At 34.4% G+C, this 27681-nt stretch overlaps 1 protein-coding gene across 1 annotated transcript; it reads left to right on the top strand.

Moving 5' to 3' along the window:
* Positions 1-2882: 2882 nt before the first annotated feature.
* LOC136819330 (uncharacterized) lies at positions 2883-9511 on the top strand. The gene is made up of 11 exons (XM_067075577.1): positions 2883-3071; positions 3438-3506; positions 3724-3763; positions 3941-4056; positions 4264-4361; positions 4601-4792; positions 5493-5573; positions 6083-6129; positions 6411-6537; positions 7131-7253; positions 7500-9511. The coding sequence occupies exons 1-11, from the start codon at positions 2951-2953 to the stop codon at positions 8748-8750; spliced, it is 2265 nt and encodes a 754-aa protein (XP_066931678.1). The 5' UTR covers positions 2883-2950; the 3' UTR covers positions 8751-9511.
* The last annotated feature ends 18170 nt before the right edge of the window (positions 9512-27681 follow it).

Here is a 27681-nt window from a genome sequence, read left to right as displayed (position 1 = left end):
TTAAAGTTTGCTCGCAAACTTTGTAGCTACTGCACTTTTTTATGTGACCTCAGCTGCCTGACTATTAATGGAACCAATCGAACGGTATTTTTAATCGAATTTTGACTTTGTCGAACTTAATCGAACTTTGTTCGGTTGTCGAACTTTAATCGAATACTCACAAATTTCTCACAATACAAAGTTCCATTAAGTTTGATTATTGAAATCAAACTTAAAATCAAACTTTTTTTAAAGAGACCATTTTTTCCAATAGACCTTTTTTCAAAGAGGCCACCCTGTTGAATAATTATGTAGTCCAGCAGAAAAACAATGATAAAACCATGCATAATTATATTACAATATGCATGATACAGTAATTATGCATGGCTCTATCATTGTTTTTATGGCTAGACTACATAATTATTTGTTATTCAACAGGAGGGACGTCCTCTTTGAAAAAAGGTCTATTTTGACCAATTTTCACCAATTTTCAAGCCTATTAAAGGCCTCGGAGTACTGATGGAGGATGCTGGCTTTGAGGGAAAGCAAGGCAGAGGGTATCCGAAGCGCTCCGAAGAGCTGTGGGAGCTCTAGAGACCTCGATTGGTCCCACTGGGGCTTGTACCCAAAGGAGGTCATTTTTCGCAATTTTCGCCGGTCTTTGACAGTTAGTCACACTAGGAAATCTAGCTTTCAGAAAAAACAACATCAGTCATCTACAGGATACATTTCAACAACAAGGATGAGAGGTACCTGAATCAAGTTCGCAAGACAATATCAATTAAAACTTGAAAGTTGGAAACAAAATAAAACGTGCAGCAGCCAAAATCAACCAACCAAAATTTGTCATTCAATTCCCGAGACAGCGCTTCGATTTTTAAGGCCTTGTCTATACGCTAAAGTAAAAACAATTACGCACATGTAAATGGGTCATTGTTTGAGGTCCGGCAAAATTTCCGGGAGATAGCCTATCCGGCAGTGCGCGGATCTAGGTGGGTTCCGCCTCCCCCGTAGATCTTTTTCTTGGGAAATTTTTTCATCTATGGCTCAAATTTTAGGCAATTTCTCAAAGTTTTTAAAAATGTTAATTTCATTAAAAGCGCCGGGTTATTTTTTCATGAATCCCTTTAGAAGTTTTGCGGTGCATTTTTTTGCTTGAGAGTCAAGTAAACGATATAGCGCTTTCGCAGCATTAATCTTTGATACGCATTTTGGCGGGACGCTAGTGTGGCTAACTGTTTGACAACACTTTGAAGGACCCCCAACGGTGCAGACGTGTACCCTCAGTACCCTCACATCCCCCTGACCAGTGGGCACCAATTGGACCCCCCGAGACCTCGGCCGGGACCCCTAGGGGCTGTCCATGGTAGTATATACCCAAAGGAGGGAATTTTTTCGAACAGAGTTTTCAGGAGTTTTTCGTCGAATTTGTCGAACCTTTCTTGTTGTCAAACTTTATCGAACTGAGTTTTTTGTCAAATTTGTCAAACATTTCTCTTTGTTGAACTTTTTCACAATTTTAGCGACTCGATTAAAGAATTTAATCGAACTTTGTGTTTGATTAATTACGTCTGGACCTATATTCTAGACGGTACTAATCGATAAATTCCATTATCGAAGTAATCGATAATGATCGAAGCAATCGAACAACCATTTATCGAATGTAGAGTATCAAAATTTAAAAAAAATTGTGAATATTGAATCACTTTCTTACTTTGATTGTTGACTTGCGTACTTTGATTGTTATTGATTTATACTTTCGATAGCTTTGAAAACTTCGATAACCAATACACCGTTTAACAGTGTCGACTGTGCACGCGTATGAACAATTTGCCATTGTTTTCATTTTGGCAACTACGGGAAACTTCACTCTCCCCCGTAAAAAATGGTAGGTAAACATTCAGTTCTCATAAGAAAACCCAGCAGAGAAATGGTAGGTAAAGAACTCCTTTTATTCATAACTCCTTTTCCTCTAGATTAATTTTTGTGAAATTTTCAGGAGATACATAAAATTGTCATTAGTATCATGTTCAAACATCTAAAAAAGTCTCTTTAAAGGAAAGAAAAAAATGGCAATATTTACATTTCTCTAACCTTTCACAGTACTAAAGTGAGCATTTTTACCTACCGCCTCTACGATGGAGATGGCGAGAATGTTAAACGTGGTATTGATTACTTCGATAACCAAAATTATACTAAGATAGCTATGGCGGTCATCGAAAAATTGTTCTACCTTTAAGGGAAGAAAAATTTCGTGGTTGGTCAAATTATTTTTTTTCGCAGGAATTTAATTTTGTGGTTCAGCGATTTTCAAAAAATTCGCGGGAATTTAATTTTGCGGTTGCAGGATATTTTTTGCCAAAAGCGTTATTAAATGAGCAAAAAACCTGTTTTAAGGCTTGAAATAGTACGAATTTGGGGGAATGCGTGAAATAAATTAAATTTCGCGGGAATTTAATTTCACGGTTTGACGATTTTGTAAAATTTCGCGGGAACTTAATTTCGCGGTTTTAGGCAAAATCCGCGAAAACCGTGAAAACAGCAAAATTTTGTTCCCGCAAAAATTTCTTCCCTTGAGGTATTCGCGTCACCCGCCCGCATCAAATTTTCCGCTGATTTTCCGATGCGGAGATGGGGAATAAATTGCTTTTCCAAGATTTTCTTCCGCACCTCCATTTACATAAAGGCTCTTTTAGTAGATTTTTAGTGTTGAAGTGTTGAAGATTTCATGGGGATATAATGAGCATAAAAAAGTTACATAAGAAATCTAGGGGTGAGGTTTTCTTTCATCACCATGTAGTAAGAATTTATGAGGCGCAATATAAAATTCAAAATCTCATTTTTAAGAATCTTTCAACTTGAAATTCTAAAAATTACTAGAATATCTATTTATTTTCTTTTTCAGAATTCACATTTTAATAAAAAGAAATAATAAATACACGACTTTGGTAATTATCTGATTATATTATTGATGGAGAGTTTCATTGGCAAGCAGCTACAGCTTGACTATGAAGAAGATGATGGATTCATTACTTACAAAGGCACAGTCAAAAATGTAGATACAAGACAAAAGAAACTTATCATCAAAAATGGTAAAAGTTACTAGTATAATAGGCTTCTTGTTAAAGTTTGCAGTATAACTTTGTATTTTAAAAACACTAATTTCAACAGTCTCAGAAAAATGAAATTCAGCTAGTTAAAAGTTTCTCTTTCAGTTAGGAACTAACAAAAGTTACAATTAATTAGGTTAGGAATAATTAAAAACTGTGTGAGAAAATCCTCGCAAAAACTTATTCGTTAATGTTTCTTTCCATCATTGATTTTCAGTTAAGTTTGCAATCTGTTGACCAATATGCTTAAAGAAAATAAACTTTAGACAGAGATGCACACTGTAATAAACTTTCAAGCCAGACTTTTTCAATTTCAATCAAATCTAATAACTATCATAATTTTTTCAGTGTTTGACATCACCAATGATAAAAAGCTTCGAAACGAAAAACATTGCTTTGGTGAAAAGATAAAAGATTGTAAGTATAGTAATAAAATTATCAAAAGCTTCCATCCATGTTCACAAATTCACCGTTCTTGTCTTACTTTGTTTGAACCCTTTTCTGTTGATTAATAGATTTACATTTGAATACGATTTTATTATAAAATTGACTTCTAATACCAAAGGATATAGAGAAACCTTATTGTAAGTTCTAAATTTGCTAAGTATTTTTTTTGATGGTTTTACTTTTATAGTAAAAATATTACAAGATGCTCCGCTAGATAAAGAATCAAGGTATATCAAAATTTGATAAATTTTTATTTCATTGACCATTTTGATGATATGTACATCTGATTAAATGATATTGAGATAAGCAGTGATTAATATGGATAAAATGTGGAAAGTGTTTTTTTAAGTCTGGGTGCCTTTAACCTTACCCTTGTATCAGGCTGACAATTATTTTCTTTTTAGACCTATTACCAGTGACGTCAAATATGAAAAGAAGAACCAGAATTCAACGCTTTATATGGACACAGCAGATGAAGGAACGTCACTCTTTCAAATGGATCATCTTCAACCCTCAAACTGTAAGATCGGTTTTATAGTTTTTGGAATTATGAATCTAATAAAGCTACTTTTTGATCCCACACATATTCCCCCGTCTTAATGTTATCTCAAGCTTCAATGCCCCTAATATAATTGCTAATAATTCTCAAAAAAAATTTTTTATATGATCTTACCACTCTTGATATTGATATGTTATAACCATTTTAATTTTTTTCTGAAATATTCAGATATCAATGGGATTGACTCAAACTTTTCTGATTTGTCATTCAATGAACCTCCAAAAGTCATTCTGATTGATAAGATTGACTCTTCATTTTACCAAGCAGTAAGTATTGAGCTTAATCGATTTATTATAAAGGATTGTGTTTGAGCCCTTTTTTAATCAGTGAAAATCTCCAACAATGAGTGTGTAAGGAGCTGGGATTCTGGCCAGGATCTCAGGCATGGGTACTGGATCCAAGGAATCTTATTGGGTCTGCTTTTTCTTGAAATTGTTTTGTTTGCAGATTTAAATGTTTTGAATGAAAATTTAACTGTTTGATATTTTTGTTTTTATTTAATTAGCATACAATGATATGCAACCAGAAGAACATATCTATGTTGGTGGACGGAGCAAAAATCAATCGATTTGGTGACATCTCCTTACTAACCATCGGAACAAGACACATGGTCTATCTGTTTGATATTGAATCCCTGGGAAATGATGCCTTCCAAAAAGGATTATTATCAGTCATTGAAAATCCGAATATTTTAAAGGTAGGCTGGGTTATGTAAGGCTATATCTTAATTTGCTATTAAAGTGAAGGGTTTGAAAAGTTTGCATCACCGTTCCTTATACAATTTTAATGCAATATATCAACCCTCTTAACCCGTCGAGCATCTTCCTATTTTTTTACTAGTAGAGCCCCCCCCCCCCTTTGAAATCTCAAGATAGACAAGTGCTATGACCTTGAAATTTTGTGAAAGACCAGTGATAGATATGTCAACGGTTTCTGTTACTAATCTCTAACTGACAAATCAGCCTTCAAGAAAAAATTTGAGTCAAATCGAACGAGTCAATCATTCAATACATGATTTTGGTCAAGTTTACATTCTGGTCTGTAAAATACCAACCAGACAAGTGGCCGAACCAAAATTTTGTCAATTATCTTCAATTATACATATCCTATCACTGGTCTCTCACAAAATTTCAAGGCCTATAGCACTTGTCTATCTTGAGATTTCAAGGGGGGATCAAAAAGTATACAGGCTGCTCCGTTTTTACCTAAAAAGCTCAATTTGAGCATAACCACTCTTCCTATTTTGCTCCAAATTTCGGCTGCAAGCTTTTATCATAAATACCTAACACTTGTCAAAATGCCCTCCCCCAAGATGCTCGAAGGGTCAACACTTGATTGGAAAGAAAGTAGAAACTGTAATACAATAACTCGCCTGTATATATTCTCTTTTCCTTCAGATTTGTCACGATGTTCGAATGGTAAGCGATTGTCTTCAAGGCAGATACCATATTCATCCAGTGAACATATTTGACACACAGGTAAGAATTTATGAAACATTTTTAATCTTCAAAGTCAATAGGAAGAACATGATTTAGAAAAGCCCTGGAAAACCTAGAACATCCTACGGAAAACCAAGAACATCCTACAGAAAACCAGACAGAAACTCAGGGATTTTCCTTTCAAATTGTCTTTAACTTGATTTCGATATCCTAAGTTCTCTGTATAACAGAAAGGCTTGTATGGATCTGTTTTACTTGATTTATAAAAGTTTCTTCCTTTGGGGCCAACCATGTGACTCCTCAGATCCATTTAAAGTCATTTGTATTGTAATCTCTATAATGTTTTGTAAACATGGTGTTGAAAAGTTTCAACAATTTCGAAATCAGTTATGGATTTCATTCAGGGAAAATATTTTGTCTCAAAATTCGGGGGAACTCGGGGAGAAGCTGCATTTCTTAATTTCTGCATGAGCCATGAAGAAGTACGAATTGTTATTTGCAGGGCTCGTAAAACGTAAATTTTCTTTCTATCGTTCTTGTATTTTTAGGTTGCTGATGCTTTTGTACATAAAAATGAAAATGGTACTTTCCCTGAGTATGTCATTATTGATAAGTCTAAATTCTATGAAATAAATTTATTCTCTGCAATTTTCTTTCTACAATAGAATGAAAGACTGTTTTTCATGCAAACGTGAAATCAAATACACGCCTTACCATCGTTACGTCATTTTTCAAACGTGTCAAAATAATTAAGCCGACAAGGGTGTGATTGGTCAGGATTGGCTCTTCGGAAAGGCTCGACTATCGACTATTATTAATGTCTTTTTATTGAGGTATTTGGCTCAAATTTTACTTCGGGTTTCTCCTACCTTTCAGGAAAGTATCATCATTATCAGAGTGTGTCAAAAAACATTTGCCAATTGAAGATTTAGGATTTGACGAGAAATCATTAAACTTAAGAGACAGACCAATAAGCATGGAAACCCAGAGACACATTGCTTTGGTAAGTATAATGAGCTTTTCCAGAAAAGAATTTTACCTCCACTGTTGAGGATATTATTTTTCGAAGTATCGAACCCCCTGGATATCCTACTTTATTATTACCCCTGGATATCGTATTTTTTACTTGAAAAGACACTTTACCTCCTGGATATCCGCTCCCTTGTAGAAATTTAACCCCCTGCCTGGATATCCACTTTTGAACAAAAATCGTTAACCCCCCTGGATATCCGATATTCTCAACAGGGGGCACGGACTATTTTTGTAAAGGCCAATGTTGGTTGACCGACTTTGACAGAATTTTATGATACTGGATAAGTATAAATTAAACCCACGACCTATTGCACTGTAACCGGATGCCCTATCATTGCACTATGTGGTGCTATACGACTGCGGTCTTACATTAGCCAGTCTTCATACGTTGAACCTCTTAAATCTCGAATGTTTCTGTAACTCGCAAGTTTTTATGGTCCACGGAGAAGATTGATTTAACTAATTGACTAAATTTGTCCAAAAAAGCCATCCCTGTCTTCTTCTCCAAGTCTCTGTCACTTTGCTTCAAAAATAAAACCAAAATTCATACTATTTTTCTTTCAGAGAGCAATGTATCTTCGTGAATTGAGAACAATCATGATGGAGAAATTACTAGCAGATTACTTGCATGGTGTTGACATTTACTTGAAAACAATTCGACAAGAACCTGACCATGGCTTGAAGTTTGTAAGATTAAATTCTCTTTCTATTTAACAGCCCGGCATTCTGCTCTCACAGGGTTTTAGTGATTTCATCTGACAAGTCTTGGCTTTTGATCACTGAAGATGAAGCTAGCAGATTAGATGAATCTTTTGAGATATTTATTCCATTTTAAGGTTTTTGTCTTGCTTTAGTAACCCGTTATGGCCATCTAAGTATCCGAAGTAGAGTTTTATATACATTCACTGCTGTCAAGAACTTTACTCTTTTTAGGTAAATACAAATAAGTTGCCTCGTGAAATGATGAAACAGTTTTCGAATAAAACAACAGACAATCACCACCGAGGGAAATTTCAAACTTCCAGAAGGAAAAACAACAATAGGAACATTGAAGATGAATTAGAAGACGAGACATTTAATGACATTGTAGTACAACAATCGAATCGCAGCGCTTGGGACGCTGGTGAAACTTTCTCACAACAATACCAAGAAAAACATGGCGAAATCGTAGAAAGCATGGGTGATAAGTTTACACTCTTGAACCATGATAAACCAATATTACGTCAATCTAACAGTCCAAACCTTTCAGATTCCAAGAGATCTGATAATGAATCAACTCCACTCGACATAAAAGGAAAGCCTCATTCGAAATCATCTAACAAAGGATCAGACTCGGATACAAGTGTCGGCTCAAAGCGTCAAAAATCACATGTTCGCCAGTTTAAGACACGCGAACAGAATTTTGACGATTACCAGTTCTCAACGACTTCAGATTCAGATTGCGATCCATTTTTGGTGACGTCTGGTGATCGTGAGGAATATGATATGGCACAGATCGAAGAACTCATGAAAATGGAAATGAACAAAGTCAATAATAAGCCTCATACTAGCAAGAAACAAAAAAATCAAACATTTAATTCGAACACAGAACAACCTTCCAAAGGAGCTCCACATATATCAAATGCTGGTAAACGAATGATCATGAGGGGTCTTGGTGCCGAGAAAACTACCAATAATAAATCATTAAAACCTCCGAATCAGCAATTACCAAGAGATTCTTACTTTTCTTCTTCGCCAGCATCTTCAGTTGATCCAAACGAGTATCCATCTCTACAAGAAGCTGCCAAAACATCATCCAAGACTTCACCAGGCGATAGACAATCAAAATCAAAATTCAACAATGATCAGTCTGGTCATCATTCTCCTTATACCAATGGAGTAGTTTCTCCTAGTTTCAATGGATCTGGTAATTCACAAAATGACTCTTTTTCTAGTCCAATTAAGCCTAGAGGGCGTGGTCAAATTCTGAGATCTTTGACAGAGAATCAAACGAACAAGAATCGACCGCCACCTGGGTTTGGTGAAATTGGTGCTCCTCGACAGATCCGAGAAATGAAGACTTCCTATGACTTTCCTTCCGATGACGAACTTTTAGATACTCCTCATGTTTTGAAAGCTGTTGAAGGAACTGTCATTACGGGAGAGAATGTAAGCGTCTTGAAAAAGAAATATACAAGTCATTGATCGGATGTTGGTGGCGTCTTTGAAATGTATGATTCTACTTGTTGATTGATGTCGGAGTCTTTTCAAGATTCACAAGTACATCTGGAAAGGTTTATCTGGAAGATCCTTGCTTTCTTTTGTTGAAAATTATGGAAATTCTGGGACGGTTAAAAGAAATCATTGACAATGTTACTTGATCTTCATGAGCAGTATGTGTTTGGAAACACTTGCTCAGCTTCCAAGAAGTTCCCTCTTTTATAAACAAAACAAAATGACGTGCATAAACTTTTGAAATTTGTTGTTGTTTGGTGTGTTGTGTTAACTGCAGTTCCGCCACAAAAACAAAGGTCAACAAAGGTTGATTGATATTTTGGGCTAAAAAATGTTTTAAAAAGGACAAAAGTGGTTTGGATCTACCATTAATTTCTTCGTAAGCTTATTTCTAGATAAGATTTTGTTTTCTGATCCTGTGTCATGCTTCTATTTTCTCTTTCTATCTACATTTAGTTCCCAGCCTTTTGGCTTTAGAAGGACACAGTAGCTGGTTTCACTTAGTTATTTTTCTTTGAAAAACGGATCTCACGCTTTCTTCTTTTCTATTCTTAAAAACCAAATTTAATTTTTCATATTTTAGTTCATGATTTTAAAATTGTTTGTTTTCATTTTAACCTAAAAAAGTTGTGTTTGTTAAGTATATGTTGCACTAATTTTTGTAAGAGGTTTTATGATGCAGTATTTTTATGGTCGATATTTTAAACATGTCCAAATAAAGCACTATTATTATAAAAGAGAGCCATCGAACTCATGTTACTTTCCATACACCTTTTCGACCGTAGTCGTCGTATGAACAGGTGCGTGCCATTTAGTTACTTATTATCCTACTAAACTAGATCCAGTCTTCTTTTAAAACCTTTTTCTTTTGTAAAAAAGACTGATACAAGTATAGGGTGATAAATACACAAAAAGTGCCCGCGCGGCAATTGGCGGCTACGGTTGAAAAGTTATATTAACACAACAACGTTTTAGACTTCCTCCTCACAAAATGTTAGCTTAGGTAAACGTTTTCTAAAACAGTCAAATTCTTAAAAGTCACGAACGAATCAGCTAAAAAAGGTATCAGTGACATAGCAAACTATTCATGGACAGTTTATTATAAAAAGGAAGACATTACAAACATATAATGATAACCATTTTCGTGAAATTGTTTCAAAAAACATTTTAGCTGATTCATTCGAATGTTTTAAAAATAGTTTTTTCCTCCCACAGAAAGACTTCCTTTTGCTCAAGGAAGATGTGCACTCTGCAAAAAGACATTATCTTATTCAAAATAGAAAGGAAAATTTCTATCATTATGCTCTCGGAAGCCAAATTTACTGCTAAATGTCCTTGTTAATCCCTTATGCATGCATGTCATCGAAACCCACGCCTCATTAGTGCCTTTATAGGGTTTAATTAATAAAAAGATTGCTTAATTGCTCTTTTCCTGAATTTCCTAATTGGATGAAACTTTTCGATTTTTTTCCATGAAACTGTATTTTTTTCACATTGCCAGACCAATTATAAAGTTCTCTCTAGAAACTTAAGTCCACGTGCTTTTTTTCTGATTAAGATTAAGATCGTTTTCTAGTGAAAGTCATGTGACTCTTTTCAGGTCGTTTAAAAAAATTCACGATTTAAGATATATCTCAGTTGAAATCTCTCTTCTCGTTAACAAAATGGAATCTATGTTATTCGCATGAATCGCCAATTTTGAAATGCATCATTGCTAAGATTCAGCCTAATCAAGATACCCTCTTTTTGCTACCCTATTTTGCTCCTCACTTTCGTTTTCCCTCAAGGCCACCGAAGTTTATACTTTAGAAATTTTAAATGTCTTGAAATTCCGTTCTACATGCTTTGTCTCGTAGTAAGCTGAGAAATTACCCGATTTACAAGTCTCTCATTTTACACGTTTGTTTGATTTCAATTATGAGTACTTCATTTGATGAAACCCTTTGGATTCGATCTAGATTCCCGCTATTAATTTTGTTCTTAAATTCTTTTATTCTTAGCAGAAAAATAGAACAATCAAAAATTTAAAGTTGATAAATATTTTCAAATGGATGATTGAGGATAGGAATATTAAATTCGGAGAGATTTTGATGAATTTTGGTTTAAATCCAAGGATATTTATCCACTGATGACGTCATTTGTTTGCAGTCACGTGGTTCTTTGAAATTGAACGGAAGATATATTGGCACAACAGGAGAAAGATGATTTGAAAGTACTTTTAGGTGAGTTAACATATTTGACAAACTTATCATATAATTCTTTCTAAACTTGATGGGTCAAAGAAAATATCAATAAGCTTGAAAAACTGTTCAAATATTGGTAGAAAGAAAATTTTCCTTTCGAAAATTATTACTAATCTTGAAAAAAAAAATGTTTTGATGGTCTGATGTCTGATTAACTTGTCTGATGGGTTAGTATTGTTTGATACAGGAAGATCTACTATGATAGTTTACTGGACAACTGTGACGTTATATGGTGCTTAACATTTCCAAACATAATAATAACGGCGTAAATATCTTTCTAATTTCATCCACTAATTCGCATTCATTCACTGTTTTTTTGTGTACAATGTGTTCCAAAAAAGCGGAAAAAATAGTCTTTATATGAAGTGAAATCCTCAGCTCATTATCTAACTACGCTTACATAAATTGAAATATAATAACAATTATCTGTTAAATCAATAGATATCCAATTCCCAAGATGATTGAATAGGTTTTTGGGATTGAAATATTAAGTATTGCAAGTCATAACAATTTGGCATAACTTATCTGTTAACTGTTTTCAAGCTATCACTTTTAAAATTGATAAAAACGACTATTATTCCAATTATAATTGAATTTGGAGATGAGATCTCTGTCCAACTCTAAACGAATTTAAAGTTTTTGTCACTAATACGACGAGAGACATATTAAAGACTCAGAGATAAACTCTAGTCTTGTTTGCATATCGCTGTCATCTTTCTAAGAATTTCATTTAAAGTTACGTTTCCTAAATACAGCTTTCAGCAGGTATTTGTTTTCATGTTTTTGCGGTATGAATCATCTTCAAGCGGGATTCCACTCCTTTTCCTCTCTCGGCATTTATTGAATACACGCTAAGGTCACTTAATAAAAAGCATGGTAACTTAACATTTGCGTTTTTCACAAGTTTTGGCCTGCCTTTTTGGTGAAAGTTATTGTCTTCGAAAATTTTTTTCTGGGGCTATTCTCGAAAGCTTATGATCGCAAAAAAATGATGACAATGAAATCAAATGTAAGAGTTTAGCCTGTCAAAGCCTTATAAGCCATAAGACAAAAGTTTCAATCCAATTCTAGAAGTATTTGTCTCATTTAAAGCCATTTTTCTTTCAATTTGATGTCTTAATTCGCGGAAGTTTATGTTGGCGAAATAGATTTTTCCTTGAATTTCCACGAAAGTTTATGTCGTAAATTTTGCGATTTTTCAGCGAAGTACGCCTAAAGTATGTCGATTTAGATATGTAGTGTAGAAAGGGATCAATGTTAGTTTTTGTTTATGTGAAACTTTTTCACCACTACCTATTCCAAATTAACGCCCCTTCTAGAGGGGAGGCGTTCAATCGGAGAAGGCGATTATTAATATTTCCTTTTAGAAGGTGCGCTCATTCAAGGGAGGCATTTATTCGAAGTAACATGGTATATTATTTTCTGTATTACATGCGATACGAAGCTCCACCATGAAAGGAAGTTATCCAAGGTTATCAAAATTGCGGTCGTCTACTCTTAAAGCCACTTGAGTTGATTTGAATACAGAGTTGAGTCAATTTCTTTTTTTGCCGAATTAATGTCACCTAGTAATGAGGAGGAAACTTACCGGACGATTAGTGCATTAGTAATGATACATTTAATTATTTGGTTCTATGCACCAGGAAGTGTAATACCGTACCTATAACAATCCAATAGTTCCCCTAACAATCCAAAAGCGCCAAAATCGCAAAAATTCGGATATTGTTACAGTGAAGCCCTTTTTTGACGCTTTTGGATTGTTTGGGGAACTATTAGATTGTTTTAGGTAAGTAGGTATTATGATAAATACTATATTTTCAACTTCTTTTACCTAGTTCTCAATTCATATTATCAATGCAGTTTTATAAGCAGAATGGAGCTATTACCAACTGGGTTTATTTATTAAGGCGCCAGCGCCATAAACCATGGATCCGGGGTACGGAATACCTGCTCTTTTCAATGTTCCTTTCAGTAAGCCTGCAACCGCAGTCGGAGGCGACCCAAGGCTCCTCTTTCGATAGCTAGCTACCCGGAGGTAAGGGAGGGTGCCAATCTTTCTCCCTGGATTTTTCCACTTACTCTTGATCCTTCTCTTAATTGCCGAGCATATCAAGCAGAGAGGCATCAACTATAATTTTGGGAATCTTTGGTACCACAACCTTGCGAACTGTCGCCAGATGCTCTATACTCGTACTACGGTCGCTAATAGTCATAATAGCCGAGCTGGCTGCCCGTGGACCCCGCGAAAACTATTGAAATAAGGACCAAAAATCCTAAAGTTTATCTCTCATTATGCAGACACTTTATTAAGTGGAAATGTAATGATCATAATTGTTTATTTATCAACAACTACCTGATATTAGAATTGAGAATCAAGACGGATCATTGGATCATCGTAAATCCGTCTGTACCTTTTATTTCTTCGAAAATGTCTCTTATAATGAACGGTCTGTCTCCAGTGAAATTGGTCACTCAATATAATTGCAATTTGTTGCAATATGTACTTGGTACCTATGGCACCTTGATAGCTTTGTGCATCTTTTTTTGGTTTCCATCATAACACCATGATGATATCTTTAATAACTTCACATTGAACGATTATCTTTTGAGGTTTTCTATAGTTGTCTTAAATTACTGTTTGACGTCAGGATTTAGCTCTGAAATCTTCTTGCATGATAAGATACTTCCTTATATCAATGTAGAAACGTCTACATTCTGAGAATAATTTTTTGGATTTTAGTGCAAAATTGTACTGCTTTGCTTTTTATTATGTGTCTGGTTTGGACGTGATAAGATGAAATTAGCTATGTATTACGATAGTTTCATACCATCCTTCTTTTCTCTCTGGTTGAATTGTATTTTTTTTTAAGTAAGCTGTATACTACAACGCCGGTTAAAAATTCTCAAACATTGGAAATTTTGCCTTCATATTCCATATGTAACCTTTCTTTAGTTTGGTGTTTCTACTTTATAGCTTGGTCTACTGTACATAGATTGTATGTCTGCAACGGTTATGACTAATTCTTAGCTGAGCGCAAGCGTTGAATTTACAAAAGTATGCATTCGATCAATGCAAATCATTCTAAATGATACAATGGAGATTGTGAAGGATAAAGGGTCGGACTTTCCTAGGTCTAGTTCAGAAGGATGGTTGATTTTTTATTTGCACCCGATGCAGAAATTTTCATCCGACACGCTAAAGCTCTGAAGGTCGGGAAAATTTTCAACATCTGGAAGGTTTAGTTCACGGAATTCTGCAAGAGCGCGTCAATGATTTTGCCATGGGAGGTCTGTTTACCAGCACTCGTTTTCGGAGATTGGCGGATCCAACCGAAATATTTTTAGATTTACGCACAAGCGTAGTTGAACCCGACTGGTGATGCGACACGTCAAAGACCGACTATCATTCCTCTCCGATGGGAAATTGACCCGCTCCTTTAGAGCTTTAGCGTGGGCAGCCGCCAATCCGCCATCGGAATATCAGATATGTTGATTTTCTGCCTTGCCTTCTCTCATTCTTAAAGGAAGTGGACTGTCAACGCGATACCTTAGTCTTAGACTCGATTGTTTTACATAAGAAATTTGATAATAATGTAGAAACAATAGTTTTTCAAAAAGGCCATCGAGTTGATAATGATAACGTCATCTCAACCGTGGGAAATTCCTCTTCAAAAATTATCAAGCCGCGTAGAAGAGTGGTGTTGTGTCTTTTGTGAGGGTTTTGTCATTAGTTTTGTGCTTTATATCTTATGACAAAAAATCAACAACGAGATATCGAGAATTATCCACGCCGTGGGAAGTCTTTTTTTGCAACATCGATGTTTTGAACCGCGGCGTGCATTGTATTTTTCCCTGCTGTTTAAATTTTCGGTTCGTGATAGTCTATTTACTTCGACGACTTTTTGTTCCTATTTTCTCAGCTTAATTTCATCTTCGTTTTGCACCACATCCGACGGTTGGTTTAATCTATTTTCCTCTTTTGTCTTGCATTGCTATTGGTCAGTAAAAAAATTTACTGTCCATATAGTGCCATAGAATATAGAGGGGTCCAGGCAGCTCCTAGTATTTTTCAAGGGGTGACTAAGGAAAATTGCCTACCTTCTCAAAGAAAATATCGTATAAATGTTGCATGCAAATTCTCAATAAATTTATTACGCCTCAGGCAAAAATCTTTTTTAAGAGGGGTCAAAACCTTACCCACATAAATTTTTAACTTACTTTAAAATATTTGCACCTATCGGCTCTGCCCCCAGTTCTATAACTCAGCACTCAGTCCCCCCCTAGCAAGCTAGCCCTCAGTATTTCTTAAAAAATACAGCCTTCAATCAAGCAAAATTGGTTAAGCCCCCCTTCCTAAGCTCAGGGGCGGATGCATTCTATGAGTGCACTGTTCATTTTCCAGGGATTGCTATTACGACGTTTTCTAAGGTTTCGAGGTATACTTATATAAAATGTGGTTTATTTTCTATCAATCTCGTTATAAGGTTTAATCTAATCTTGCAAACTTTCCTATTCTATACCATATAATATGGAGAAGAAATGAGACATGTTGAAGCATTTTGAACATGCAGCTTTTGATAAATACATTACTATCAATATCCTGAGTAACTATTATGTTTTTATGGGCGATGAATAGTTTTGAAAGGTTAATACCTAAAGTACGAAGATGAATGATAATTTTAAGTTGGGTAGACATCATTGAGTTGGGTTTTAAATTGCATTTAGTTGTTGTTAATTTTTTTTGGGTATTGGCCCAGGCACATAGCATTTAATCGTCTAATACACCTTTTCGACCGTAGTTGCGCGGTCAGGCGCATGCCACTTTATTATTTAATTTACCAACCTAAACTCGATACAATCTTTTTTACACTTACACTTTTCTATTGTCTTTAGGCGAGAAAACAAACTGGGACAGTTTTAGGGTAGTAAAACGGACAAAAAAATGTACGCGGTGCGGCTACGATCGAAAAGGTGCATAACATGGCAATACTTTGGAAGTAGAGAACGCTTCGATTTTTTGTATCCAGCTTGGTAAACTGAGCAACTTTTTATACTAAATAGTATTGTTGTGTTGTTGTTTGCTTTTTGTTGCTTCCTCATTTACATGAGCCTGTAAATTATGATTGACGCTTAAGGCTGGTTTATTTTCTTGAGACTTTTAGGCTTATTAAATGTTCCTAGTACTTTGTGGACTCTTTTCCTAAATAACACATTGATTGTTTCAGCCGAATTCAAAATCTAAAGGCTGGGTTCTTAATTAGTTCTTAAAATCGAACCTCGTGTCCATGTGGTTAAATTTAAAGGCTAAGTAGATCTCCATATAAATTAGATCTTAAAATTATTTTACGAATATACAGCCCGTCTTCTAGCTATCAATAGTCTGATGACATTGAACGATACAGTTTTTTAGAAAAAAGCGTCGAAAGATCGAAGGATCTTTCTAGCGTTTTGATAATTGGAGGAAAAGTAAACGAGTCCAGACTAGTCTAAATTGCAGACATTTAGTCTATAGATATACTTCCTATAAAAGATCCTATAAGGGAGATCCTATAAGGAACTCTTTTCGCTAGAGGATGAGCAGAAAGAAACCTGTCCAGACAGATTATTTTATCGACGAAAGTAATAGAGAATTGTAATAAAATCCAATTTACTACGCATGCCAGCTTGAAATCCAATGAAAGGTCTCACAGTCATTGTAATGCTGTTTATAATTAATTATGCGGACGTTACTTGAAATTTTAATGAAAATTGCATTCGATCTATCATTTTGATTTTACTGGCTTGACATTTTGAGGAACATATGGTTGTGTCACCTCAGAATTTTTTTTATGTGTTTGAAAAAAGTCTCTACTCTAAGGATTAAAATATGCGAAGAGAGATGAAAATGCCTGTAAAAGATGAAACAAAAAAAGGCAATGCATCAAAATAGATGACACGTTCATTTACAAAGATAAGAGTGAGTGAAATCTGAATAGACTAGAAACTTTAACCCACACATAAAATTGCTAAAAGTTTAAAATTATAATTTGACATACATAGAATCTAGTAGTAGTGTTGCTGACTAGAGCTTTCAGTATTCTTTCAGCTTTCGCGATACAAACTTCTCATATTGCAATTTATTTGTTTAATAATATTTGAGTCATAACTGGAAAATGGGGGTTAATAAGTGGGAGGAGACAAGTTTGTGGTTTACTCAAGGGGACTTCCCTTAAGTTTTGTTTGACGGTAAATGTTTTGTAGATCCTCTTAGATCGGGATAAGGGTTAAATGTTTCGTAAAGAGACAACGATTCATTTTTTTGCCTGAAAACTAATAACTTGTTCCGGACTTTATGGAGTTTGAATTCATGACGTGATATTTCTATAATCAGTTTCTTCACAGAAGTTACTTTACTTTTGAGAAAACAATCACAGCTCATTTATAATATCTTTCGAGTAGTTTTGACATTTTTTTTCAAAATGGCAACCTCGTCAAATGCTACTAGTCTACTTCACTTTACTCAGCATCATCAGAAATTAACAAAAAGTTAAGTTCAGCCAGATTTAGACTCTAGTCTTGTTTGACCGTAGTTATTTGGTTTGACTGAATACAGTACGTACAGTACACAATATTGATACATACACGTAGTACAGAGTTCCTGGGAGTTTCCGGATATTTGTCACGTCTTTAAGTAGCTTTTGAATGTTACACCTCCAAGCTTGTTTGTGATTAAAATTATTTATATGTTAGACCATGTGTGTCGGCTACCTTGCCTTTAGTACCTAATTAAGACGTCTTTTAAACCTTACCTCACCGGAAACCCATCGAAACCTTGTAATCGATTGTCTCTCATATCCGATGTTTAGAAATTCAAAATTGCGAGAGTTGTTTTTAATGCTTTGAGGGTATTTTAGAGATATTTAACTAATGAGGTAATTAAATTCTCCAACTGATTTCAAATCATCTCTTGAAGGATGCGGCAAATCCTAAGATCCGTCATCTGTGAGATTTTGTAAGGGTAAGCGACCCTTTGTCACAAAAATTGAAAAAGAAGTATATATACTGTATCCAGTGCAATTTTATTGAGGTAAACAATCAAAAACTTGCTCAACAAAAAATTGCTACGGGTAGACGTGGTTTTTGAGGCCAATAGACCTTTTCATAAATTCCGTCGCGAACATCACTTGCCTCGTTTTGAAATTATTGCCAAGTTGTTTAACTCGCAGTGGATTTTATTAAAACTACTTTCTATTTATAAAGAAATCATTTCATGTCTGAAGGGACATAATCACCATGGTAATTGTTTGAATACGAGGCAAGTGATGTTCGTGACGCAATTAAAAACAAATTCAGGGGATGCTCGCAGTGTACTTGCAGCTATACCCGGTAAAGCTCAAGTATTCATGCCTATTTCAACCAGTCTATTTGCGACTCCCTTTCAAACAAGGACCTTGTATCGATATTGAAATGTTTTATGGAGTAGCTCATTAGTTTAATATCTCTTCATCAAATCATTGCATTTCATAATTCGAGTAATTGATATTTTCCGTGTTTATAAAGCTCCATTAGAATATTTAAATATTTCCTTTTGAAACGTTTAACTTCCTCGTAATCACTGACCGATTGCAACTGAAAGTGAAATATACCTCTTTTTCACAAGTTTTTGCAATTTTGAAAATTGAAAAAATGTCTATTTTTAGATTTCTAATTCAGATTTTATTTTTTCCGGTGATTTAAAAAAAGTTTTGGAAATCTTTCACAAAAAAATTTTTGCCGAGCTGAAAGCTTGAAAGCTCTGAATATCCACCAGGTGTTGTATTGTGTAATTCAATTAAATTCACAGACTGCGAGATTGTCTTTGTCAGAAATTACCTAAAATTCTTAGAAACTAAATTGACTTTTTAGGGAAGTGTCTTTAAAGTTGCTCTCTCTAATAACTCTACACTAGTCTGTATAAAAAAAACCGGCCTGGAAGCCTTTTGTTTCTATCCATTGTTTCGTACTTGAACCCTTACGTTGAGCAATTAGTTTGTTTTGCTCACTTTTTGTTTATGTGATTAAATCTTGAACCAATCCTAAAAGGAGTATTTGGTAACGTGATCAAAAACTGAGCAAATCAAATTTTATCTTTTGATATTAGCAAAAGAAAAAAGCTGACAAAAAGTTGAAACAATAAGCTTCCAAATCTGGGTTTTTTTTTATACGGACTATGCTCTAACCAAGGAACTTCCATAAAAGTAGATCTATTTTTATAGAAGTCCTGCTCTAACTGGTTGTAAAGGATCTGAAATGCAGAAAAATAAAAGCAATATAGCTTGTTATGTAAATGCTTCCTTGTCAGCGAAAGTTATTTGTTAGAAAAAGATTGCAGCATATAAGCCATATAACACCTGGGGATATTCACAGCTTTCAAGCTTTCAGCTCGGCAAACATTTCTTTGTGAAAGATTTCCAAAACTTTCTTAGGTTAGGACCCTTATTCAAACTAGATTGAACATTTAATACATACGTCTAAAGTATGAATGGCATTTTTGTGAAAGTAGTGTGCCTGTACTTGAGGGGCAATTGGCAATTTAGAATTGAAAATGCTCTAAAAATGGCATTCTTAGCTTCAGTTGTCAAATTCCATGATGGTGATATTCTTAGCATGTTCTTAATTTTTCGGCCAATTTCATCATAAATATTCTCATAAAGGATATTCTTATTAAGAAAAAGCGTATACTCTATGTAATTCGAATCTTTCCCTCCTGCTTTAAATAAAGCTATGATAATCCCTTGAAGATCGAATAAGAGAGGCAACTGTAAATGCTTCTTTTTGACCTCTCGCGCGATTTTTCATTTCATACCAATTGAATGCAATGCCATCATATAGTAAACAAAGTAGTAATGGAACATATTTAGAAAGCCAATCATAACTTAGATCTTTACTGATAACAACCACGAGGCATGTAATTCTATAATTACTCTAAATTTTAGGTTTTACTAGAACCTACGTCATCTGATAGTCATTATCCGGAAGATTTTCCCCTCTCTTTAGTTTTTTCCTAATAGCCTTGATTATAATCTTCAAAATGTGGTTTTATTGTTCCTGATATCATACCTCGTGGTAGAATTAATCCTATTTTATTTTTATCTCCCCAAGAGAAGATAAACAAATGCTCTCCAAATATTGAGGAGATAAAATAAACAACCCTTCTTCCCATTTCACTAAATTTAGTTTATTGTCTTGTTTGCTCTATGGTTAATAATTAGCTTAGCAACTTTTTCTAAATTTGATTTTCACGTGGTATAGAGATTTTCTCTTGAATAAGAATATCTATAATTGAATGGTCATTAAGATTTTGTCTTTATTTTTTGAGCGTCTGAAGTGCAGCTTGACGGTAAATGGTTTTTAAATGAATTATGAAGTTTCAAAGCTTTGATATTGTCAAGTTTGTTTAAGGTTTTATACCTATGCTTTCATAGTTCTTGTTTTGTCGACCGTTTGAATATCGACTATCTTTCATTGAAGATAAATACTGAGATTTTCGCACGTTTTGATTTTGTATCTTCCGAATTTGATTTCAGCTCAAAAAATGGCCAAAGATGATATTAAAGTTTATATGGCGAGTTTATTGATATGATATTAAAGTTTATTGCGAGTTTATCGAGAGTTTATTTAGCTGGTTATTTTTCAGCACCTTTCATTCTGAGGAATGCTTAACCTTTTCATTGTTATTTTTCAATTAGAGATATGATTGGTCCATTTCAGCTGACGTCCAATCTAGAAAGTAAAGAAATTGTTCAGTCCTTTGTTTCGACTTTGTGTGAAAGAAAAATGAATAGGGGTCGAACCGTCCGGCTAAGAATTACCCCTGCACTTTTTTTTTATAAGAACATTCAAATTTTTTGAAGCCTCCGGATGATTTTGAGTTTTAAGTCTAACTCAAGTTCTTATTTTGACCATTTTGTGAGTATTTTTAACCATTTTCCTAAGAAATCGGGTGTTTTAGATTGGGTGTTCTTCTTAAATGAAAAAACGTTCTTGATATTTTGACCATCGAAGTCTTATGTTCTAATACATTATGTTTAAATATAAAAATCGTGTATCTCAGAATGTGGCTGGGATTGGGCAATTTCAAACTTTTCCAGGGTGTAAGCAAAGAATTTTCTAATGGAAGTTTTTCATTTTCCCAGCAACTTTGGTTTGAGTCACTTTTTTCATGAGGAAAACCTTGACTTCCTATATCTCCTTTTTTCCCAGGGGTGAAAAGAAAATCGTAAATGTTATCGTAAGATTTTCAAGGGGCCGAAAAATTGTTTTGGAATTTCAAGTGAATTTAGTTTCTCAGGGGACTTAAAAGTTATTCAAAAATAGCCAGCAGATAAAGTTCTCTTATGCTCTTTAATGAATGACCCTGGTCAATCTTTGAAGTTTCATTTAATATGTGAGTGTGGGTCAGATCTTTCATTTCCTAGTGTGCAACTGGGTGAGGATTTGGCTCAGTGGACCATAGTCTAACTACTGCATACTTCAAAATAATAAGCTACTGAATCATGTTTAAATTCTTACACCCCCTTCTCACAGACCCACTGGGACCCCTTCCCACTGGAAAAATTAGCCAAAATATCGTCCCAGTGGAAAATATTATTCCAATTTTTGTTCCCACTGCGTATATTCAAACAACGATGTAAAAATAATAGATAACCAACTTGCCTTGATTCTCAAAAAACATCCGCGTTACGGTTGTAAAAATATTAATGACATTTTGCATCGTAAAAAGTGCAATTAAATAAAAACTTGCTTCATTTGCAACCTTCTATTGGACAGAATCGATCACGTGATGTATATTTTTCCAAAATTTGGGTTAAAAAAAGGGTATTTTCCAATGGGCAGCCTCACAGAAGGAATTTTTTAATTAGATATTATTGTTCTATAAACATTCATCTGTTTATTTTGTATCAGGCAACCTTCATGCACTTTTCATTCGTGAGATATTGCACTTCAAATCGCACATATATTTTTCAGATAACAGCATTTTATGAGCGTTTATTTATCCAGATGAAGATTAAGTGGGTATCAGGCAGATTCGTAGTCAATTTGTCTAAAAATTGGTACCTTTATCTTTTGAAAAAAATTCCAAAATTTGCAGTAAATAACAATTCAAATTTTCTATCAATTCAGTGGATGTCAAAAAGTGTGTCAAAATCTAGCTAAAAGCATAACACGCACTGCACACAGAGCTTTTTAAAGGAGTGCTCATTTCAATAGGAAAACAATGGTTGCTCTCTTGGGAGAAGTGCCTTCTAGAGGTAGTTGGTTATCTATTATTTTTACATCGTTGATTCAAATAAATCAATCCTTACTACAAACATTTATGCCATTTTTCCCAAATCATAAAAAAATATAAAAAATATGAAATATTGGAATATCAATCCCCATTGAGTTTCTGTCCGTGATTTTTACATGCACTGGGTAAAAAAATCCTACCGGGTTTCTTAGAAGGGGCTGTATACGATATATTTCATCACTTGGAAGGTCGTCTTCAAATCATTTCAAAAATAAACGTCTTATTTGCTTTCATTTCATTTTTATGCTTTAGGAAGATTTCAACATGTTCTTATTTGCTTGGAACAAATTTTGAAGTACATTACTTAGTGACAAGCCATGCTCTATTCTCGACTACCTTTTTGGTCAGAACACGAATCGAGAAGAGAGAACATGTAATGGAGTTTCACTTACTCGCTTTTTGTAATAATTGTTTTTACTGCTGATTTGTTGTCTTAGATTTGCTCTCTGTTGTTTATATCTGGCGTATCTCTAGGCTTCTGCTTTTCTTCTAGCGAAAAAAGTTTCTATAGAGGCTGCTTAATACTCGGTAGATTTTCTTTCCCACAAAATGCTGCTTTTCGCCGAATTTCAACGAACTATCTTTTTTAGCTGGCGAGTGCTTGTGATGAAGAATTTGTGAAGGTAGTCTCCCCGTTACGATTTAGATTTGTTTTAGCTTGTAACAAACTAATAATAAATATTTCGATTATTAATGTCGATATTCAAAATGCACGTGTCACTTTGATACAGGCTAGCTTGATCGTTCATTTTTTCCGATATGGCTGTCGAAGCGAAGTGGAGATTTTCTCTGTTTTGCAGTTTATTTTGGTTTTGGAAGTTCTATTATTAGAGTTAAAAGTGCTTTGTATGTGTAAATTTATGTTCAGTGGTTGGTATCTATGCAATTGCATCAAGGGAAAGTTGTGTCTCAGCTGCATGAAAATGATTCAAATTAAGATTTTTTGTTTGTTTTGATTTTGGCTGATGTTTTGGTTACAAGATCTTGAAGTATTGTCACTTTGGAGCCTACAATAAAGTAACTGGTATGTCGAATTTACTTTGTAATTTGTTAGAGAGCGGGGTTTTTTGGTTTTGTGGTTGATTTTTTAAGTTTTTAAAGCTACTTTAAAAGAGTTTAAAGTCAAAAATTTTGTGAGTTTTTTTTTCTCAAAAACTCTGGACATGAGCTCAAATATTATTCAAATATATTTTTGGGTAGATTTTGAGTATTTTTTTGCTTTGTTCACCATTTTCAATACATTGGAGTCTCCAAAACTCGAACACACGGGGAGACGCAAACTTCTTCGAGTTAATGAGATATTAGAATAATAGAGGTTCAAATAATGGGGACTGCACTTACTTGCATAAATTTTTCAGTCACCATTATTTCAGACTGTACGTCCTTTAGAGTCTACTCCTGACTGAACTTTGCTTTCTGATAATTTTGATGGATTTCGCCATTTTGAAAGTTTTTTAAAAACATCAAAACAATGAATATATTCTAAATCTCCATCAAAGCTTATGAATTTATAATAAAAGCATGAAAATACTTTCAAAATTTGAAAACAATTGGTCTATTGATCTTTGGTAGGTGGAGGTTTTTTTGTTCGTAAAAATCGGATTTTCGAAATTCCCTTATGTCTTTTTTAGGGAAAAAGAGTTTTTCTCGAGATTGGCATGGTATTTTTTCTTATATTTTGCATAGTGATATAAAATGGTAATATTTAATTTCTGATGGAGCCCAATTTTTGAAAAAACATTTTTTTGGGTAAATTTGGGCCAAAAAGTACCTAACATGGTTTTTTGGTTACTTCACAGGTCGATATTAATTTGAGCTGTCATAATCACGAATTTGTAATATTTTAGTGTGATTCTCATCATCAGGTAGGTCTATTCAACATGTTGCTTGTTCTGTTCGTTTTTCTCCAAAAAGGGACTGGATCTAGTGGCATGGATTTGCTACCACCTGAAGCAAAGCCAAAAAATGGAGTCTGCCAAATTACTCCGTTCATTCCTATCGGCGCAATCCAGTCTATCGAAAAGCTATAAGTGGCCCCCGGGCTATAAGGCCTTGTGTTGTTAGTTTCTGTGACTTTTAAGCCACGTTTTCTTAAAAATCAGATTCTTGGGGATTGGAAACGAGGCTATAACATGTCAAAACTTGCACATTTTAGGCGTTGGATGTTGCAACCTTTTAATACTAATTTCCATAAAAAAATGCTCCTTAAATTGATCTGTTAATTTTCAATGAATTTCTTTTCATAGGGGGGTTCCAATGTATTGCAAAATTGTAAAACTTTTATTAGAAAATCCCATTTAACATTTTTCGATATTTTTATTCTTCAAAATTGAGCAATCTTTTCTTCCGCAATGATTAAGCAGAAAAAGTGTTCTTTAATTAACCCATCCAAAGCTGTTTTAAATTTGTACTCTACTTTTCCGCTGATGATATATATTTATAGTTTTTTGTTTCGCTATACATTTCCGACATTGTCTGACATCCTTCTTAGATTTGTGTTCAGTTTTTCACGATTTCAAACTACTTCTCTTCCGCGTTAAATTGTAACATTACTAAAAAAGGAACAACTAAATATTACGTATTGAAAAATATTCTCAATGTGTATAGGTGATTGTTTTCCTTCTAATTTCTGTTTTTCAATAATTTTTTTGTGATTTGCCGCCGTGCTTACCCATAACAATCCAAAAGTTCCTTTAACAATCAAATCGATCTGATCTGTTGAAACTCAACATTATGATGTAATTGACCTAAATGAACCAATCAGTGCTGAGAAAAATCGTTTGGTTGTTGAGGGAACTTTTGGATTGTCATGAGTAAGCACGGAAGTTCCGCTGTCAAGATCTCATTTTTTAACACCTTTTCCTAATATAGCTTAGTTAAACTCGAGGAACTAACTAATTTTTCATCTTTATCAGAAAGCAATATTTTCACTTCATACACACTTGTGTTACGTAAGACTTAGTAAGCGATATTTTGGTTCAATTTATTGAACCAGATCATCAGAACTTAATGTGCAATAATCTATTGAAGGCGTAAGGGCGTATTGCATTTTATGTTCCTCAAAACTACCCAACATTTTAACATCTAAATAGATTGAGGGCGTAAACGTCTTTTTAGGGGGCTACTAATTTAGGAGGTAGAGGAACTGAGATGCTAAGCCTGTGAAAAATTATACACGTTGTATACACAAGCTATATAAGAACATAAGGCTTCGATGGCCAAAATGTTAAGAACAAGTTAAGAACAAGGTTCAAGGTTAAGGTTTTGCGGAACTTGAAACACCCGATTTCAAAGGAAAATGGACAAAAATATTCAAAAAATGGCGAAAATATTCAAAAAATGGCGAAAATAAGAACACGTTAAGAACATTTTTAGGCTTAGAACTCAAAAAGTTAAGAATATCCCAAGGCTTCAAAATTTTTAGATGTTCTTATTAAAAAAAACGTGTACATAGCTTGTGTGCCGTGGATTGGGATCAAATATTGAAAATTTGAAGTTAAACGGCGGAGAGTGCACTTAATTGGTTGTGGCTATTACACGTTTTTTTATAAGAACATCCAAATATTCTGAAGTCTTTGGATGTTCTTAGCTTTTTAAGTTTTAAACCTAAAAATGTTCTTATTTTGAACATTTTGTGAATATTTTTTACCATTTTCCTAAGAAATAGGGTGTTTTTGAGTTCACAAAGCCTTAAAATTTTCTTAACTTTTTCTTAACATTCCCGGCACCCCCCGTGCCGGTTTACTTAGGCAAATGAAAGGTACGGTATGTGCCGCCCTTAAGGGTACCTTTTTTGGACTTCCAAAGTCCCGCTAAGGGTCGAAAATTCAGAAAATCTAATTTCAGTCCCACTAAGGGTCGGAAAAATAGAAAAATTTCAACTTTTTACCCCCTGAAAGATCGAAATTTGGTCAAATTTGTCGCGCTAAGGGTCGTAAAATTCCAAAAAAATTTCTTTGTTTTCCCTTTTTTAGTCCCGGGTCAAAAGTTTGAAAGTCGGGCGGTGCCCCCCTGTCAGCTCGCAACCCTAGTACACCCCCCTGTTAACATTTTGGCCAGCGAAGCCTTATGTTCTTATAATTTGTTCTTATAAAAAAAAGTAGTGTTGTGACGTTTAATGATTTTTAGTCCTACTCCCAAGTCAAACCCTGTTCTTCAGAAATTGAATCGCTATCTTCGAGCTAAAAATAATATTTTGATTAATCGCGAACGAAGGGATAAAAATAAGAGAAAAAAAATCATTAGGTTATTTGCACGGAAATCATGATCGCATCAAAATTATCGCACATTTCCCTCTTCTGGTTACGAAAAGTAGCATTTCTTTACAAATCAATAAAATCAGGAATTGAGTAACAAACCGTTTCTACTTTAAGCCAAAAGGAAGAGCATTAAGCTCAACTTTTTATAGAATTTTAATTGAGCGAAAAAGAAAGAAAAGAAAAATATATCAATATTGTATTATCATTTTTAGATGATCATGAGGGGTCATTTTGCAGACTTTTGGTTTACTTTATTGGGAAATATATCAGATACTTAAACATGCGATTAACGCTTCCGTTAGGGTATTACACAATTTTCTCTCTCGTACATGAGAGAGAGTAAGGCGAGGCCGATTTAATTTTTTTTTTACGGGCCAAGCTACCCAAAAAAGAGGGTCAGTCAGTCGGCGAAAAAACAAAAATAAAAGTAGAATTTCATCTATAAAATCTCCTAAAAAGGCAGCAAAAACTACTACATCTTGACAAAAAATGTGAAATAGGAAATAAAAAGACACATAAGTCTCGAATTCATGGATAAAATGAAAAATTGAACATTAAATTCTCAAAACCTTTAGAAAAACTACAAACATTTTGAAAATTTGGCATTCTGTAAAGCAATGAAAATAAATACAGTATGTACTATCGAAATCAAATTTTTTTTAATTTCGACTTTTGGAATTTCAGGGTCGGTTGCACCCGTAAAACAACTTGTCAAATCGGTCTCGCCTAAGTTGCAATAATGACCTACGAGAATCTTGCTAAGTCTTAGGTGTCTGTCATTAACGGGCCGAGGTTATCTATCAAAAGTTAAACTTGGGTCTGGATAGGCTTTTATGCACCTATCAATCTTTATATCACAGGGGAATGTGTTTGAGTTGATCAGGCTCAAATGATGTGGCTTGATTTTTATTTGGAGTACGTCAATGTAATAACTGCAGACATTAGACGTTCGTTAGTTAACGAGTCCTACAAGTTTTTTTATAAGAACAAACTATATAAGAAAATAAGGTTTCGATGGCCAAAATGTTAAGAACGAGGCTTTGCGGGCTTTAGAACACCGAATTGCATAGGAAAATGGACAAAAATACTCA

This window comes from Clytia hemisphaerica, unplaced genomic scaffold (assembly GCF_902728285.1).
Source record: "Clytia hemisphaerica strain Z4C2 unplaced genomic scaffold, Clytia hemisphaerica genome assembly, whole genome shotgun sequence".
Lineage (NCBI taxonomy): Eukaryota > Metazoa > Cnidaria > Hydrozoa > Leptothecata > Clytiidae > Clytia > Clytia hemisphaerica.
The sequence above is the reverse complement of the archived record's forward strand: the minus strand, read 5'-3'. Positions and strand labels throughout refer to the sequence as shown.